This window comes from Trichomycterus rosablanca, chromosome 12 (assembly GCF_030014385.1).
Source record: "Trichomycterus rosablanca isolate fTriRos1 chromosome 12, fTriRos1.hap1, whole genome shotgun sequence".
Classification (NCBI taxonomy): domain Eukaryota; kingdom Metazoa; phylum Chordata; class Actinopteri; order Siluriformes; family Trichomycteridae; genus Trichomycterus; species Trichomycterus rosablanca.
Window position 1 is genome coordinate 23,746,422 of NC_085999.1, and position 20,839 is coordinate 23,767,260.

The 20,839-nt window shown below is 40.1% G+C and overlaps 1 protein-coding gene across 1 annotated transcript in view; it reads right to left on the reverse strand.

Moving 5' to 3' along the window:
- The window catches only part of pth2ra (parathyroid hormone 2 receptor a), a 172,014-nt gene that overhangs the window by 122,835 nt on the left and 28,340 nt on the right, over positions 1-20,839 (reverse strand). The window contains exon 5 of the mRNA XM_063005758.1: positions 7,580-7,766. Coding sequence (XP_062861828.1) covers positions 7,580-7,766 — 187 coding nt within the window. The remainder of the gene's footprint in view (positions 1-7,579; positions 7,767-20,839) is intronic.

The following is a 20,839-nucleotide window of genomic DNA, read 5'->3' on the forward strand; positions in this document are numbered from 1 at the left end:
TTAGCTCATGTCCATTAGCTCTTGTTCATTGCTCTTGCTCATGTTTAGAAGTCTTGTTTAGTGTTAGTCTTGTTCATTTTTTTGTGTTAGCGTAGGGTTTAGGTTTGGTTAGGTTCATATTTTACGTGTTTAGCTTTGTTCATGTATGTTTAGATTAGCATTTAGCTTAGGTCATGTGTTAGTGTGTCTTGTCTTGTTCCAACCAGTCTTGTGTAATCCTGTCTTGTTTTGTTATTATTAAACAGTTTGTTAAACATCTCTACGTGTGTGTCCGCCCCTCTTGGCACATCTAGCCCAAAATTCATTACATTTGCAAATAAATCATGTGGCCAGAATAAACGGAAACCTAACATGAGCTGGGACGGTGAAACATGAGCAACACACCCACATTATCAAGTGGTGCAATCTGCTCCCAGCACAGTTCTGTAATGTGAGCCTCGCACCAGAAAAGGGTCAACACACCAACTCTTGGGCAGCTTCATCCAGAGTGGTTCCAGTGTGACACCCACAAAATGCTGCAACACCAGCATCCTACGCTAGCATTTACATTTTCAGCATTTAGCAGATGCTTTTACCCAAAGTGACTTACAATATACAGTCTAAGCAACTGAGGGTTAAGGGCCTTGCTCAAGGGCCCAACAGCAGCAACCTGGCAGTGGTAGGGTTTGAACCAGTGACCTTCTACTAACTAGTCCAGTATCTTAACCACTAGGCAGAAAATCAAAAAGTGGTCCAGTATCATGGTTCTAAAGTACACACACACAAGGTGCAGGTGAACTGTCAGATCAATCATCTGTGTCTCTGTGTCCCCTTTGCCAGCCATAACTGGCACTGCAGATGATGCAAGATTCTTCAACCCGCACAAGCTGTTCCAAACTAAGCTAAGTATAACCTCCAATCTAGAACCAACAGCAGCAGGCAACTGGTCTCCAAAGTCTGTCCACCCTCACACCCTGGCTTCATTCCTAGGTGTCTGATGAAGCTAAAGCCTTAATTTGGCTGCAATAGACATGGCTTTTGTTTAAGTCTTAGCGTAGGCTAAAAAAAAGAATCAATCCCACTCAACACTGGCCTGGCAACACTAGCTTGGACAGCAGGACCAACAGATTTATGAGTACAGAAACATCAACCAATGCAGTGCCCAAAAAAAAAAAAAAAATAGATCTTGCACTGAGGAACTCTCTCCTACTAAAATAATGTTCTCAGCTCGGATTAACTTATTACTTACTGCTGGGGTATCAGACATTAAGATACAGCTCACGGTAATCAAGAGCACTCTTAGAGAACTGTGTTGAAGCTCCATCAACTTGCCAGAACTGAAGACTGAAATATTATTTTTTTACCCCTATGAAGCCCTAAGCCAGACCTCTGCCTTGTCATTTTGTCATTTATTTATGGTCTCACATTGACCCCTTTTAACCTGAACCCACAGTGAATGTTATTAGTAGTCCATGGAGTGTCATTTTTGCATTGGGTTATTTGTGTGTCTGTGGAATTTAACATGCATACTAATAAAAAGGACTGCAGAGGGAAGCAGTTTGCTTTTATTCATTCATAATAAAGGCCTAAACTCGATCTCAAATCTTAGGGTAAATTATTTGTGTTGCAAGGGATTTCATGGATCAACAGTACGCTTTCCTTCAATAAACAAAATGCTTCATTTTACTTCTGCAGATAATGCCAAGTTCACACTATAGGACTTTTAGGTTGTTCAGATCGCTGAACAGTTCACACTACACAACTTGATCTCTTGTAATAGGAAGTCTTTTAAGTTGTTGTGGTTTTCACATTAAACGATTAATCGGCGATAGGGGGTCACACACTACACGATCTACCATCAGGAGGAATCTCAAATGAGTCTATCTGGTCTCCCAAACTATGAGAAATGATGAGGGGTGTAATGATACCATGTCCAAAAATGGACGTCAACAAGAAGCAAATGATCAAAGTTGTTTGTGCGCTAATGTGTAGCATAAAAGCAAGTAGGACAAATAAATGAATCTGGGTGAAAAAGTGGATTTGCTATGTGGCCAGCAGGGATTGTCTGTTCTGCAGAGAGAGTTGGAAGTCAAATCAATATTTTTTGCAATGCAACGTTGGTATTATGGTTTGGCGTGGACGATAAGTCGCAAATACTGTAAAGCTTGTGTGTGCCGATGTATTCTGATAGAAACTATATTATGCCCCTGTTCCACATATTTACAACTCCTCCTCCTGGGTTTCCCTTCTGTATTTTGTGTACATAACAATTACAACCTGATTGCAACACCTTTCACACTACATGATTATAAGTTGCCAACAGGTCTAGAAATTTAGCTTGCTAGATATTCTTTTTTAGTCTGTGAGCGCTCGGCGAGCTGCTGGGATCGAGACGTTGAACAGTTCACACATAGCAAGAAAAAGCAGATTCTCGAGCCCCAAACGAATGCTGATTTGTCTCCGAGCTGCCACATCTACAAATCGTGTAGTGTGAACTAGGCATAAGACAGACATACACAACTAGGTGCACAACTCCACTTAATAATTAAAATCAAGTGTTTCATGGGGTATCATTTTGGGTAAAGCCCTTTCCTGCTTCTGTATGACTGTGCCCCTTTGCACGAGGGATGGCCCATACTGACATATTTTGACAAGTTTGGTGTGAAGAAACTCCAGTAGTCTGCGAAAGCCTAAACCTCAACCCCACTGAACACCTTCTCTGAACGTATGGTGGAGGGAGGGGCAGTCCAGTACCCGTACCCACTTTTTCCGCAGCCATGCGTTTGTAATGTATGCAGCATGTGGTTTTGCATTGTCTTGTTGAAAAATGCATGGACGTCCCTGAAAAAGATGATGTCTTGAAGGCAGCATATATTGCTCTAAGATCTCAATGTGCTTTTCTGCATTAATGCTGCCATCACAGAAGTGTAAATGACCTTTGCCAAGGGCACTGACACAGCCCCATACCATGACAGACCCTGGCTTTTGGACTTGTTGCTGACAACAGTCTTTGGTCCAGAGCATACGGTGTCCATTTTTTCCAAAAAAAGACCTGGAATGCTGATTCATCTGACCACAATACACGTTTCCACTGTGTGATGGTCCATCCTAGATGCCTCTGAGCCCAGAGAAGTCGACGCTGCTTCTGGACATGGTTAACATAAGGCTCTTTTTTGCACAGTAAAGTTGTAAGTGGCATTTGTGCATGTATCTCTTTATTGTAGTGCTTGACAAAGGTTTGCCAAAGTAATCCCTTACCCATGTGGTTATATCAGCTATTGCTGAGTGGCGTTTCTTGATGCAGTGCTGTCTGAGGGATGGAAGATCACGAGTGTTCAGATGAAGCTTGCGCCCTTGGCTTTTGCGCTCTGGAATTCCTCCTGATTCCTTGAATGGTTTAATGACATTATGCACTGTAGAGCGAGAAATATGCAAATCCCTTACAATCATTCTTTGAGGTACATTGTTTTTAAACATTTCAATAATTTTCTCAAGCATTTGTTGACAAACTGGATCCTCTGATCATCTTTGCTCATCAAAGACTCAGCCTTTCCTGGATGCTGCTTTTGTACCAAACCATGATTGCACTCACCTGTTGACATCACCTGTTTGGAATCACATCATTATTTAGTTTTTTCATCTCATTACTAGCCCTAAATTGCCCATTTTTTTTGGAATGTGTTGCAGGCCTAAAATTCAGGAATGAATGTTTATTAATAAATGAAATGAAGTTGAGCAGACAAAATATGAAATATCTTGAAATAAACAGTTGAAATAAAGTTGGCAAGACAAAATAAGAAATATGCTGAGTTCATCCTGTCTGCAATGGAATCAAAGTGAAAGTGAATGTAAGAAACACTCCATATTTTTATTTGCATTTTCTATACCACTATATACCTATAACCACTGAATTTTGTTGGAATTAATTTGAAGCAAAACCTAAGAGAGTTTAACAAAACATATAGGGCAGAGAGCAGTATCACATGTGGACACTACTGTGTGTGACTCACGATAACCATCTATCTTGCAGTCTTAACCAGCCATCAGAGGCCTGCTGCTATAGCAATGAGGAACCCGTTCAAACATCCCTCTTTTTATAAATGCATTCTCCCCATTTTTCTCCCGATTTAGTGCACTCAATTTGTCTTCTGCTGCTAAGGGATACCTGATTGCATCCAAGGAGAGCACGATGGTGTACACGCCTCTGCCGACACGTGCATAGCCCTCCTCTTCTCGCCCCTGCATTCTGCACAGCCATCTCTTCCACCAATCAGGGTCCTTACACAGCGTATGAAGATACCACCCCACACATAGTCTGGCCCCCACCCTGCAGATACGGTGGCCAATTAGTATCTGCTGCAGGCACTGGCAATTGTGCCCGCCAGATGGCGCCCAGCCAACCTGTGGCAACGCCGAGTTTCAAGCCGAGGAGTTCAGAATCTCAGTGTTGATGTGCTAGCAGAATATCCTGCTGCGCCACCTGGGCGCCCCAACCATCCCTCATTTAAGACCCAGCCAATCATGTCAGTCTGTGAGCTTGGCAGGTTGACTGATCATACAGCTGTTATTTAAACTCGAGAGCTTGAGCGCCCGTGATCTCAGTAGTGACTCAGGCCACGGTGCCACCTGAGTGCCTGCAGTCATTCAAATTTAGTGAATAACAAGTGTTTACGTTTATGGCTGGATAAAGATTACCGCACATCCCATTTTGTTCCCGTTAGCCCCCTTGAGCATTTGAGGTTTGCTCTGTGTGAAATGCAAACAGCAGCTTGGCAGCGCTTTACAATATTTGCACTTTACTGTGTAATAAATGCTTTTATAAATTGTTTCTTTAATATTAATGAAGTGTCTAATCATTTACAGCATGAAGAATGTATGTATGTATTAAGAGTACAGGGACCAGGTCATGCAGGGGTGGCTGGAAAGGGGTTTTTCATCTGTGAACAGCTCTACAGTGTGTATTATTTATATAGGTTCTATCCAATAGATGGAATAATATAGATTTCAAATTTTTAGACCTGACCAGTTCCCATACAATGTTCGACATACATGCCAACTAAGAAAGACCACACGCATCTCCTGCGACATGAAGGCACCACCCGAGAGCCTAATTTTTGTTAGGTCCGTAGCGGAAAACACCCTAGACAGGGAGCCAACCCATTGCAGGACCCCGGCTACCCCCCTTAGACATAGGCAATCATGTCTGTGTAGACACCCAGCCAGCAGATAGCACTGCTGGGATTCAAACCGGGATCTCAGCTGTGGTGCCACATGAGTGCAACAATAATATTTTAACATTATCATAATCATCAGTTTCATGTTTTACCACCTTATCCTGGTCAGGGTCATAGTGGATTTGGTTTTTCGGTAAGGACACCAATTCATCACTGGGCTTCTGCCGCCCCCCATCTCAGACATAGCCAGTCGTGTCTGTATGTAGACACCCAGCCAGCTCTAAAATTTGGGTTTGAATAGTTGGGCTAGCGTAATAGACCCTTGTGTTGCCTGAGCACAATGATACTACTTTAATTATTTCAAAATGATGATTTTGCTAATCAATTAATCTCTTTACATAGAAAATTCACAGGATACAACAACCCCAAATCAGAAAAAAAGTTGGGACAGAATGGAAAATGCAAATATTAAAAAAACACAGAGTTTCTTGCAGACAGGATGAACCTGAAATATTTCATGTTTTATCTGCTAAACTTCATTTCATTTATTAATAAACATCCATTTCTGCATTTCAGGCCTGCAACACATTCCAAAAAAAGTTGGGACAGTAAAGCATTTACCACTTCGTAATGTTGCCATTACTTTTCACCACACTTACAAGATGTTTTGGCACTGAGGATACCAAGTGATTTAGTGTTTCAGCTTTTATTTTGACCCATTCTTCCTGCAAACACGTCTTAAGATGTGCAACAGTACGGGGTCGTCATCACATTTTTTCATTTCAAAATTCTCCACACATTCTCTATTGGGGACAGGTCAGGACTGAAGGCAGGCCAGTCCAGTACCCGTACCCTCTTTTTCCGCAGCCATGCCTTTGTAATGTATGCAGCATGTGGTTTTGCTTTTCTTGTTAAAAAATGCATGGACATCCTTGGAAAAGATGACGTGTTGAAGGCAGCACATGTTGCTCTAAGATCTCAATGTACTTTTCTGCATTAATGCTGCCATCACAGAAGTGTAAATTATCTTTGCCATGGGCACTGACACAGCCCCATACCATGACAGACCCTGGCTTTTGGACTGGCTTTTGCTGATAACAGTCTGGATGGTTCTGTTTTTTTTTTTTTTCGTGATGGTTCTGACCACAATACACGTTTCCACTGTGTGATGGTCCATCCTAGATGCCTCCGAGCCCAGTGAAGTCAACGCTGCTTTTGGACATGGTTAACATAAGGCTTCTTTTTTAAGTGGCATTTATGCATGTAACTCTGTATTGTAGTGCTTGACAAAGGTTTGCCAAAGTAATCCCTCACCCATGTGGTTATATCAGCTATTGTTGAGTGGCGTTTCTGTGGGATCAAAGATCACGGGCGTTCAGCTTAAGCTTGTGCCCTTGGCCTTCACGCACTAAAATTCCTCCTGATTCCTTCGTTCCTCCTGATTCCTTCCTTCCAATCGTTTAATGATATTATGCACTGTAGAGGGAGAAGTATGCAAATCCCTTCCAATCTTTCTTTGAGGTACATAGTTTTTAAACATTTCAATAATTTTCTTATGCATTTGTTGACAAACTGGAGATCCTCTGATCATCTTTGCTCGTCAAAGACTTTTTTTAGACATTTTTTTACCTTATTACTAGCCCTAAATTGCCTCCATCCCAACTTTTTTGGAATGTGTTACAGGCCTAAAATGCAGGAATGGAGGTATATTAACAAATGAAATGAAGTTGAGCAGACAAAACATTAAATATCTTGGGTTCAAACTGTCTGCAATCAAATAAAAGTCAAAGTAAATGTAAGGAACACTACATTTTTATTTTTTAAATTTTTTTTGCATTTTCAATACTGTCTCAGCTTTTTCTGATTTGGGGTTGTAGATAACATTGTAAAAATAAATGCATAAAAAAACACAAGCCCATGGAACATTAATAATGCAAATGGAACCTTAGTTATAGCGGTATACTTAACAAAAACAAAAAAAAGGCAAGCTGTGAAACATACACAATGGAGAGCAGTCAGTGGTGGAGGCTGGTGCTGGAAACATGTGTTTTTATCCTCTTACTGTAGTCTTACAGTGCTAAACAAAGCAATTATTACACCTGTCATAAAGTGTAAAGGTGTTTAGGTAGAGCAGCATTGTTCTAGATAGTGTAGAGGGAGGAAGTATTTCCACAGGGATGTATTCCTCACAGTGGGCATGTAAATTACGCTAGCCCACTACCACTGAGATCCAGGGTTCGAATCCCCAGCAGTGCTACCAGTTGGTCAGTGGCTGTATCTGAGTGGAGGGGAGGCCCTGCAATGGACTGGCATCTTGTCTATGTTACTGCATTGCACCCAGTGATTCCAAGGACCAACAGCTACCCTGATCAGGATGTGGCAGTGGTAAAAACATGAAAATGAAATGAAATGAAAGAATTACTCACATACTGAGAGGTGTCCACTGGAGCCACATCCACTGCATTTGTGAAGTTGTTGGTAAGCACAGCGTCAAACCCCTGAAGACCCGGAGTAGCGTGCACCACCCGATCCTTAACGAAGATAATCACAGCTCGCAGCATGAAGGACACGAAAAGATGCATGTGGATGTAATTCCGCGTGCAGTGCAGACGTCTGCGATGGACATCCAACAAGATAGTTAGAACAGAACTATTCACAATTCAAATAAACAGATCTTGGTAGAACATTAGCAGTACTGCAGGTTCATGTGCTGGCAAAACGTTTTATTCTCTTGATATAAAGCTATATTATATGACCAGAAATGTTCGGACACCTGACCATAAGCTTATTGGACATTACTTTCAATAACCATTACCATGAAAATGGAATTACACCATTCTAATTAGACCATGTCTTTATAGAAGTGAATTCTTTAGAATGTGACCAGAAAAGTTGAAGAAAACATTGTACATACACTGATCAGCCATAACATTAAAACCACCTTCTTGTTTATACACTCACTGTCCATTTTATCAGCTCCACTTACCATATAGGAGTACTTTGTAGTTCTACAATTACTGACTGTAGTCTATCTGTTTCTCTGCATGCTTTGTTATCCCCCTTTCACGCTGTTCTTTAATGGTCAGGACCACCACAGAGTAGGTATTATTTGGGTGGTGGATCATTCTCGGCACTGCAGTGACACTGACATGGTGTTGGTGTGTTAGTGTGTGTTGTGCTGGTATCCAGCCAGAAGCACCCCATGGGCAGCGTCCTATGACCTGTGACCTATGACCTATGTCCTGATGAAGGTCTAGAAGATGACCAACTCAAACAGCAGCAATAGATGAGCGATCTACAAGGTGAACCAACTAGGTAGGAGTGTCTAATAGAATAAAAGTATTTATTATAAATTATCAAAAAGTTTCCACACTTTTTTAAAACTCTATTCATTAAGCATTTCAAAAACTAATTACATCACTTTCCTACATAGTCACCTACCAATGCATTTTTCCCAGCGTCGTACCAACGTTTTAATGGCATCAGCAAAAATGTTTTGTTTTTTTTGGTTAAATGCATAGCCACTAATGCACCGCTGCTTTCACAATATCATCACATGACATCTTCTTCCCCTTAAAGCTTCTTTGAGCGTCCAAAAAGGTGGAAATCAGATGGCGCTAAATGAGGACTATACTAAACTCTCTCTCAGTCTCTCAGACACAACAGAAATATAAGAGTGCGAAAACTTTTTGAAGATCCCTATACACCAATCACGCATAACATTATGACCACCTCCTTGTTTCTACACTCACTGTCTATTTTATCAGCTCCACTTACTATATAAATGCACTTTGTAGTTCTACAATTACTGACTGTAGTCAATCTGTTTATCTACATACTTTGTTAGCCCCCTTTCAATGGTCTGGACTCTCCCAGGACCACTACAGAGTAGGTATTATTTGGGTGGTGGATAGTTCTCAGCAATGCAGTGACACTGGTGGTGTGTTAGTGTGTGTTGTGCTGGTATAAGTGGATAAGACACAGCAATGCTGATGGAGTTTTTAAACACCTCATTGTCACTGCTGGACTGAGAATAGTCCACCAACCAAAAATATCCAGCCAACAGCGCCCCGTGGGCAGCGTCCTGTGACCACTGATGAAGGTCAAGAAGATGACCAACCCAAACAGCAGCAATAGATAACCGATCATCTCTGACTTTACATTTACAAGGTGGACCAACTAGGAGTGTCTAATAGAGTGGACAGTGAGTAAAAACGGTTTTTAAAAACTCCAGCAGCGCTGCTGTGTCTGATCCACTTATACCAGCACAACACACTAAAACACCACCACCATGTAAGTGTCAATGCAGTGCTGAGAATGATCCACCACCTAAATAATACCTGCTCTGTGGTGGTCCTGTGGGGGTCCTGACCATTGAAGAACAGGGTGAAAGCAGGCTAAAAAGATATGTGGAGAAGTGCTTCTATAAGGTAAGTGGAGCTGATAAAATGGACAGTGAGTTTAGAAACAAGCAGGTGGTTTTAATGTTATGACTGATCGGTGTATATACATTTCATTCTACACACATACTGTATATATATATATTCATTTAAATTTTCGGCATTTAGCAGACGCCTTTATCCAAAGCGACTTACAGTACAGTTACAGTATACAGTCTGAGCAATTGAGGGTTAAGGGCCTCGCTCATGTGCCCAACAGCATCAACCTGGCTGTGGTAGGGCTTAAACCAGTGACCTTCTGGTTACTAGTCCAGTACCTTCACCACTAGGCTATGGCTTGCCCAAGGAAGGCAGCGGGGCAGGTAGTGAAGACATTCCAGTAAAGTCGAAAGGTCAGAGTGCAGAAGCTAGTATCTTCTGACAGCTTGATTTGGGATGTCACAACAGCTGACCGCAGATTAAACAACTATAATACAGTCTATCCAGTCCGCTGAACGACCAAACATACAAACCAATACACACACAGAAATGACCAAATAAATTGTCTACACATGAGCAGATACACTGCTTACACATGTTGCTTACACCTTTGAATCAATTATATATGTATGATTGATGGTAAAACATGAAAATTAGGTAAATATCGATTTTATTATGTTTTGACTTTTTGCTATGAGACAGAAAAGTAATTATTTAAATAAACTGTTTATATGAAACTTTAATGAATTTTCAAATTACATGTAAGGTATAGCTAAACTGCCAAGTTACTGCTAAATTGCTAATTGAACAACAGGGCTGGACAATTTAAAGCTAAAACTACTGAGTCTTGCAAATCTGTGTGATATACAGTGTATCACAAAAGTGAGTACACCCCTCACATTTCTGCAAATATTTAAGTATATCTTTTCATGGGACAACACTGACAAAATGACACAATGAAAAGCAGTCTGTGTGCAGCTTATATAACAGTGTAAATTTATTCTTCCCTCAAAATAACTCAATATACAGCCAATAATGTCTAAACCACCGGCAACAAAAGTGAGTACACCCCTAAGAGACTACACCCCTAAATGTCCAAATTGAGCACTGCTTGTCATTTTCCCTCCAAAATGTCATGTGACTCGTTAGTGTTACTAGGTCTCAGGTGTGCATAGGGAGCAGGTGTGTTCAATTTAGTAGTACAGCTCTCATACTGGTCACTGAAAGTTCCAACATGGCACCTCATGGCAAAGAACTCTCTGAGGATCTTAAAAGACGAATTGTTGCGCTACATGAAGATGGCCAAGGCTACAAGAAGATTGCCAAAACCCTGAAACTGAGCTGCAGCACAGTGGCCAAGATCATCCAGCGTTTTAAAAGAGCAGGGTCCACTCAGAACAGACCTCGCGTTGGTCGTCCAAAGAAGCTGAGAGCACGTGCTCAGCGCCACATCCAACTGCTGTCTTTGAAAGATAGGTGCAGGAGTGCTGTCAGCATTGCTGCAGAGATTGAAAAGGTGGGGGGTCAGCCTGTCAGTGCTCAGACCATACGCTGCACACTATATCAAATTGGTCTGCATGGCTGTCACCCCAGAAGGAAGCCTCTTCTGAAGTCTCTACACAAGAAAGCCTGCAAACAGTTTGCTGAAGACATGTCAACAAAGGACATGGATTACTGGAACCATGTCCTATGGTCTGATGAGACCAAGATTAATTTGTTTGGTTCAGATGGTCTCAAGCATGTGTGGCGGCAATCAGGTGAGGAGTACAAAGATAAGTGTGTCATGCCTACAGTCAAGCATGGTGGTGGGAATGCCATGGTCTGGGGCTGCATGAGTGCAGCAGGTGTTGGGGAGTTACATTTCATTGAGGGACACATGAACTCCAATATGTACTGTGAAATACTGAAGCAGAGCATGATCCCCTCCCTCCGGAAACTGGGTCGCAGGGCAGTGTTCCAGCATGATAATGACCCCAAACACACCTCTAAGACGACCACTGCTTTATTGAAGAGGCTGAGGGTAAAGGTGATGGACTGGCCAAGCATGTCTCCAGACCTAAACCCAATAGAACATCTTTGGGGCATCCTCAAGCGGAAGGTGGAGGAGCGCAAAGTCTCGAATATCCGCCAGCTCCGTGATGTCGTCATGGAGGAGTGGAAAAGCATTCCAGTGGCAACCTGTGAAGCTCTGGTAAACTCCATGCCCAGGAGAGTTAAGGCAGTTCTGGGAAATAATGGTGGCCACACAAAATATTGACACTTCAGGAACTTTCACTAAGGGGTGTACTCACTTTTGTTGCCGGTGGTTTAGACATTAATGGCTGTATATTGAGTTATTTTGAGGAAAGAATAAATTTACACTGTTATATAAGCTGCACACAGACTACTTTTCATTGTGTCAAAGTGTCATTTTGTCAGTATTGTCCCATGAAAAGATATACTTAAATATCTGCAGAAATGTGATGGGTGTACTCACTTTTGTGATACACTGTATGTACAGTACCTTCAACATTCTATCCACTTTTCATGCTTATTTTGCCCCGTATCAACTGTTTTAGAGTGTGTTGCAGGGATCAAATTCTAAATGTGTCCTAAATGTGTTCTCTATACTTTTGTCAGCTAAATAAATATGGAAATGGGAATTGTACAGACATACAGACATAATTGGGGGGTATCTGAGGAACCTGGCCAGGATAAAACGGTTGTAAAACAGATGAGATGAATATCAATTGTTATATGTTTTAGGCTGTGAGACAAAAGAGTGATGATTCAAAGAAACAAGGTGATCTTTTATAGGCACATTGAACTAAAGCTGAGTTTTAGGTCTGAATTGAAACAAACTGCAGCTTACTTAGAAGCAGAAATGGCATACATCCATTCAGCCCACAGTACCTCAATATCTGACTTTGCTCAGGTGTTTCAGCTATATATAGCTATACAGAAACTAGTGTCATATATAAGATAAGATTCCTTTATTGATTCGAGTATTACAGCAGCTCTACTACTGTGTAAGCACAGTAAATAGATTAAATAAAATAGAGTAGAAAAAATTTAAATAAAATAAATTATTATAAAAAAATATATACTATGAAATGCAATTTACTATTATACAGCAGTATGACAGTTACAACTATATAATAAAACATTATACATTCTATATACAGAGACGCGACAGAAAACAGGAGAAAGCGAGGTGGCATGTTAGTATGGATAAAGTGATTTGTGTTTAAAAGCTCTTGTGTTCAGGACGCTCATTCAGAGTGGATTGTTACTCATCGCCCACAGGGAATGTATGCAAATCTTTATCCAGATCAGAGCTGCACTGTGAGTTGGAAAGCACATGCACACAAAAAAAGAGGTTTACTGTAGAAACCTTTATTTAAGGATAGAATGGAAGAAAGTACAGTGGTAAGGTTGGCCCTGATAAATGACCTGTCTGTTTTAAATAAGACAATCTGTAATTTGTCAAGTCTTGTGGATTGGCCTTTTTTTATTATTTTCTTCCCTTTCCTCCCGACTTTAGCATATCCAATTATCCAATTGCATTATGCTTCCTCTCTATGTTGATCTCCAACCTGGTTGAGGTGAGCTCAGACTGACACCCCCTCTGACATGTATGCAGTAGCCTACTGCATCTTTTCACCTGCATGAGGCGAGTTCATATGCGGATCAGCTTTGTGTATGGAGAGACACACCCTGATCAACACATTATTCCTTGACCCGGTGCTGGCGCCATCAGTCAGACAGCAGAGGTCATAATTGCATCAGTTATGAGGAATCACTGTCCGGCTCCCACCCTGTATGAACAACAGCCTATCATTGTTCATGTAGCCGCCCAGCCTGCCGAAATGTCAGCTCTGGTGTGATAGTGTGTTTTACCGCTGTGCCACCTGAGCGCCAGGACTTTTTATTTTTAACAGACACCTTGGTAAATCCTTCTAAATTGAGTCCTTTTGCTGAATTTTGCCCTGCTGACTGCAGCTTCTTTAGTTTGCAGCAAACTACTGGTTTTGGTAGCATAAAAGCTACATTTAAATGTAGTTTTGAGGCACAAGTTGTAAAGATGGACATGGTGGATCCCTTAATCTGTATACTTATATATAGACCACCAAATGCAAACCCACATTGTTGTTGTTGTTGTCAGTTATTACTATCTTATATAAATGTCTGATTGAAGTGATTTTAACATTCATGTATGCTGCATTCACAGGTCGGTGGTCAAGGATTTTATTTATCTACTCAACTTTAGGTTTAAGCAGTGCAATAATGTCTTTAATAATGAGTGAGGCCACACACTAGATCAGGGGTCACCAACACGGTGCACCGGTCGCCCACAGTGCATGTTCTAAAAATAGCACTAGTGACTATAGAGCTCCATCTAAAAATTGTATTTGTCTTGCTGTTCTTTTTGAATAATTAAAACTAGCATTAAAATAGATTTGGAAATGATAATTCTGAATATAAAATTTTTAAAACAAAAATGTTTATGTATATGTGAAGTTCTATATCGTGCGCAAGACAAACGTCCATCTCACTCTTTGCTAATACAAGCAAGACAATGATGATTTTTTATATATATATATATATATATACACACACCAATCAGCCATAACATTAAAACCACCTCCTGGTTTCTACACTCACTGTCCATTTTATCAGCTCCACTTACCATATAGAAGCACTTTGTAGTTTTACAATTACTGACTGTAGTTCATCTGTTTCTCTACATACCTTTTTAGCCTGCTTTCACCCTGTTCTTCAATGGTCAGGACCACCACAGGACCACCACAGAGCAGGTATTATTTAGGTGGTGGTCATTCACACTGACATGATGGTGGTGTGTTAGTGAGTGTTGTGCTGGTATGAGTAGATTAGACACAGCAATGCTGATGGAGTTTTTAAACACCTCACTGTCACAGCTGAGAATAGTCCACCAACCAAAAACATTCAGCCAACAGCGCCCCATTGGCATCATTCTGTGACCACTGATGAAGGTCTAGAAGATGACCAACTCAAACAGCAGCAATAGATGAGCGATCGTCTCTGACTTTACATCTACAAGGTGGACCAACTAGGTAGAAGTGTAATAGAGTGGACATGGTATTTAAAAACTCCAGCAGCGCTGCTGTGTCTGATCCACTCATACCAGCACAACACACACTAACACACCACCACCATGTCATTGTCACTGCAGTGCTGAGAATGATCCACCATCTAAACAATTCCTACTCTCTGGTGGTCCTGTGACCACTGAAGAACATGGTGAAAGCAGGCTAAAACAGTATGTAGAGAAACAGATGGACTACAGTCAGTAATTGTAGAACTACAAAGTGCTCTATATGGTAAGTGGAGCTGATAAAATGAAGAAACAAGGAGGTAGTTTTTAATGTTATGTCTGATCAGTGTATATACAGTATATATAGTCTCGAAATATATGATAATAATTTTATTATCAGGAGGTTTTTATCAAACAAGTAGTCCGTATTATTCAGTACCCTTAAGATAGCTCTCAGTTTCAAAAAGGTTGGTGACCCCTGCTCTAGATTTACTTCTGGCCCATAGACTATTGGTGAACGACGTTGTGACTAAGGATGTGGACTTCCCAGATCCTATAATAATCATCAATGCTAGATTTGGTGTTACCTAGAAAGTTAAGAGTCAAAGATTTTTCAAAGCATACCTTTAGAGTATTTAAACCTAACACAGTCTTTTAACAAAAGCTTTTTGTTAAAACATATACAGAATGTTTAGTCAGTGACCAGGATATTAAAACTCGGCCTTCAATGAGTAGTAATAAGGTGGTGGATGTGTTTTTTTATCTTTCATTCATCTTGTACAGGGATTTTCGCTGACACTGTCCATAATATAGATAGATGTTTCAAAATGAGGTCACAACCATGGCTGATAAATGATAACATTTATGTTGTAAGGAGGGAGTGTAGAAAAGCAGAACACATATATAAATAAAATAAATTACAGATATCACAGGACATTCTGAAGGCTAGCATGTGCAAGAGGCTGTACAAACAGCTAGAGCTGATTATTTTCCAAGATCAATTGCAAATCAAATGGCCCTAAGCCAAATGTATTGTTTGATAAATGATGTGATCAGCCCCACTCCTTCTCCCCTTCACTCCTACTACTACTCATAACCTTGAATCATCTGTAGAAATATGAGAGGATTTTCTACAATATTTTATAGGTAAGGTTAAAAGGATTAGATGTCATTGTGCACCCATGCAAAATGAACTATTTATTCATAAAGCATGCAACTTTATGTTGAAATGATTTGAACTTGTGTTACCTCTTCAGTTAAAGGACATAGTTTCTCACATGAAGACCACATCCACCTCTACTAATGATGTTGTTCCTGCCTGGCTTTTAATTGAATCTTTTGATGTGCTAGTAGGTGAAAATTATAAAGACTTGTCATTATAAGCCACTGAATCATATCCTGGATCACAAATTCAACTAACATCTAAAGTGCTATAAAAGGTAGTCTACATCAGCTTTTAACTTTTTATGTTTACAACCCTAAATCAGAAAAAGTTGGGACGGTATGGAAAATGCAAAAAAAAAAAAAAAAAATGCAGTGTTCCTTACATTTACTTTGACTTTTATTTGATTGCAGACAGTTTGAACCCAAGATATTTCATGTTTTGTCTGTCCAGCCTCATTTTATTTGTTAATAAACATCCAGGCCTGCAATTTAGGGCTAGTAATGAGGTGAAAAAACTAAATAATGATGTATTTCCAAACAGGTGATATCAACAGGTGAGTGCAATCATGGTTTGGTACAAAAGCAGCATCCAGGAAAAGGTCTCTAATGAGCAAAGATGATCAGAGGATCTCCAGTTTGTCAACAAATGTGTGAGAAAAGTATTGAAATGTTTAAAAACAATGTACCTCAAAGAAAAATTGGAAGGGATTTTTCCCTCTACAGTGCATAATATCATTAAATGATTCAAGGAATCGGGAGGAATTCCAGTGCACAAAGGCCAAGGGCGCAAGCTTAAGCTAAACGCCCATGATCTTGGATTCCTCAGGCAGCACTGAATCAAGAACCACCACTAACAATAGCTGATATAACCACATGGGTGAGGGATTACTTTGGCAAACCTTTGTCATGCACTACAATACAGAGTTACATGCACAAATGCCACTTAACACTTTACTGTGCAAAAAAGAAGCCTTATGTTAACCATGTCCAGAAGCGGCATCAACTACTCTGGGCTCGGAGGCATCAAGGATGGACCATCACACAGTGGAAACGTGTATTGTGGTCAGATGAATCAGCATTCCAGGTTTTTTTTTTTTGGAAAAAATGGACGCTGTGTGCTCCGGACCAAAGATGAAAAGGACCATCCAGACTGTTATCAGCAACAAGTCCAAAAGCCAGGTTCTGTCATGGTATGGGGCTGTGTCAGTGCCCTTGGCAAAAATAATTTACACTTCTGTGCAGAATGCGGAAAAGTACATTGAGATCTTAGAGCAACATATGCTGCCTTCAAGACGTCATCTTTTCCAGGGACGTCCATGCATTTTTCAACAAGACAATGCAAAACTACATGTTGCACACATTACAAAGGCATGGCTGTGGAAGAAGTGGGTACGGGTACTGGACTGGCCTGCCTGCAGTCGTGCTGGCCTGCTGATGTGTTCCCAATAGAGAATGTGTGGAGAATTTTGAAACAAAAATGCGTACTGTTGCACATCTTAAGACGTGTTTGCAGGAAGAATGGGACAAAATAAAAGCTGAAACACTAAATCACTTGGTATCCTCGGTGCCAAAACTTCTTTTAAGTGTGGTGAAAAGGAATGGCAACATTACAGTGGTAAATGCTTTACTGTCCCAACTTTGTTTTGGAATGTGTTGCAGGCCTGAAATGCAGGAATGGATGTTTATTAATAAATGAAATTAAGTTGACCAGACAAAACATGAAATATCTCAGGTTCATACTGTCTGCAATCAAATAAAAGTCAAAGTAAATGTAAGAAACTGTTTTTTTTATTATTTGCATTTTTCATGCTGTCCCATCTTTTACTGATTTGGGGTTGTAGATTTCATAACTTTTTTATATGAATATCATATTTATGAATTTTTAATTGAGTTTTAGACCATTACACAGTATAAAATATTCATTTCTGGGGACAGGGGTGATTGCTTGTTGATGGCTTTGCTGGATTTATTCTCTGCTTCTGATACGATTGATCATGCTGTTTTATTTAAGTGACTGGAACAATGTGCAGGTATTAAGGATGTGGCATTGGACATCAAGTTTTCTTCCACATCAGTTTTGGGGGTCCCCAGAGGTCAATTTTAGGACCATTATTTTTTAGCCATTGGGACAAATTAATTGCAGATATGATGTGGCTTTTCATTTTCATGAAGATAAATCCTCTTTTAGAAGATCGTATTTTTCTTTGGAATTTGGTAATTGGTGCTACTTTAAGAGATTAAAAGAATGTATCTTGTATATTAAAAGGTTGATGGTCAATAACTTCTTAAAATTAAGTGACAGTTACATTAAGGTTGTACTGTTTGGCTCACCTAAGTCATTACAGACTTACCTACCCTATTTGGGAGTTATTCTCGATACTGAATTAAAATTGGACAAACATACCATTACACTGATCAGAGGCAGTTTTTCCAGCTGAGGGCAATTCTCTCTCAACATGATTTAGAGAAAGATTTTTATGCTTTTATTTCCCCTTTGCTGGATAATTTTTTTCTTTCTTTATTAGGATTTTACCATCATGTTTTACACACATAGGTTACATTCATGAGAGAACAGGTAGTTCCTCGTTACACAAGATTCATCAGTTCACAAGTTTAATGTCAAACACAGTCATGGAAAATTTTGTATCTCCAGGTAACCTGACTGCATGTCTTTGAAATGTGGGAGGAAACCGGAGCTCCCGGAGGAAACCCACACAGACATAGGGTCCAATTCACTGGACAGGCAGCCACAGGGAAACACACACTTACACACACACTTGTACCTAGGGGGAATTTAGTATCTCCAATTAACCTGACTACATATTTTTGGACTGTGGGAAGAAACCTTGGGAAGGAGCCTTGGTCATCATGTAGTACTTGTTCTGTCTTCGTTACACAAGATTCATCACTTCACAAGTTTAATGTCAAACACAGTCATGGACAATTCTGTATCTCCAATTCACCTGACTGCATGTCTTTGGACTGGGGAGAACATGCAAACTCAACACAGAAAGGACCTACACTGCCCCACCTGGGGATTGAAACCAAGGACGTTCTTGCTGTGAGGCGACAGTGCTACCCACTGAGCCACCCTGCCGCCCCGCTGGATTATTTTAAAGGCTACATATAGGATTAAGCCAAGCACCTATTACCCATTTACAGCTGATTCAAAATGCAGCGGCCCATCTTCTAGTAGGCGCAAAGAAAGATAATCACATCACTCCCATTTTAGCATGTTTACATTGGCTACCTATTCATCACACCCTTCTGTGTTCTAATTGGTTGTCTCAAAGAAGCGATCATTTGCAATGCTGTCCTCAGAAGGTTTTTCAATAAATAAAACTCCACTGAGCACTTTAGGATACAATACACTTAAACAAAAAGAAGATCTGGCCTTTTTTGGTTTGCAGCCACAACACTGTGAAACAAACAGTTAATCGGTAGCTTGTTTTAAAACTAAATTCATTAATTCATTTATACATTGTTTGTTTTACCACCATTTTGTTCTGCTCAGGGTTGCGGTGGGTCTAATTCACTGGGCGAAAGGCAGAAATCACCCTGGACAGGTCACCAGTCCATCACAGGGCAACACACATACACATATTCACACACACACTTGTACCTAGGGGGAATTTAGTATCTCCAATTAACCTGACTGCATATTTTTGGACTGTGAAATGAAACAGGAGCACCCAGAGAAAACTCATGCGGACACAGGGAGAACATGCAAACTTCACACAGAAAGGACCCAGATCGCTCCAGCTAGGAATCAAACCAGAACCTTTTTAGTGTCATGTGACAGTGCTACCCACCAAGCCACCGTGCAACCCAAAACTTAATTGACAACCTATTTTTATTTTTTGGCATATGACAACAGCTGAGATGTATTTTATTGTTGTGTTGTTTGTATGGAATACAGTGTCTTCCAGCTTCGCCTGGCTCCTGGAACACACCATTCCTGGGTTTTGTTTACGTCCCATACCTACTCAGTTCAGGTAGCACATGGACTTACTGTTTTTTGTATATGTTCCCTCTGTCTCTGCCCTATTTCCTGATTTGCCCTTGTGTCTATGAGCCCCAGTTGTTTTTTGTTTTTTAATTATTGTCTTGTGTATAAGTTACCCCTGTTTTCATTGATCATGTTGAGGGCTGTTAGTTTAAAGTTGGATTGGATAAACCAGCCTTAAACCATACTTGTAAATCCTTATAATAATATTACCATTGTAAATATTGATCCTTGTTACAGCCATAGCCTAGTCTTGTTAAATCATGTAGTACTTGTTTTGTTATTATTTATTTATTTGGCTTTGTTATTATTTCTAGTCATTATTTTGTCCTTTGTTCATGTCCTTGTTTCCCCATGGGTCTGGTCCCTCCTGGTTCCAGTTGCATAGCCATAAGCTTTAGCTTAGATGTTAGCATGTATGATTAAGTCTAGTTAAAAGTTTAGAATTGTTTAGTGACTTGTTCTAAGTGTTTCTAGGTCAGTATCAGTACAGTGGTACCCTAAACTCGAAATCTTTGAAACTCGACGCCCTTCGTGGAGAAATTTCACATGGAGAAAAGATCAAGCATCTCCAAGATTAAGAAGCGTAAGGAAACAATAAAGAAGTAAAGGTAAAGTGCAGGTTTTATTGTATTTTTATATTGTATTTAACTTTTTTAATTGTATTTTAGTGTTTTTTGATTATATTTGTGTTATTTTCAGTGTATAAGTGTCAAAAACAAAACCATTATTTTACATTAGCCTAAAATATACGCATTAACAGGTTTCCCATATACAGTGTATCACAAAAGTGAGTACACCCCTCACATTTCTGCAGATATTTAAGTATATCTTTTCATGGGACAACACTGACAAAATGACACTTTGACACAATGAAAAGTAGTCTGTGTGCAGCTTATATAACAGTGTAAATTTATTCTTCCCTCAAAATAACTCAATATACAGCCATTAATGTCTAAACCACCGGCAACAAAAGTGAGTACACCCCTAAGAGACTACACCCCTAAATGTCCAAATTGAGCACTGCTTGTCATTTTCCCTCCAAAATGTCATGTGATTTGTTAGTGTTACTAGGTCTCAG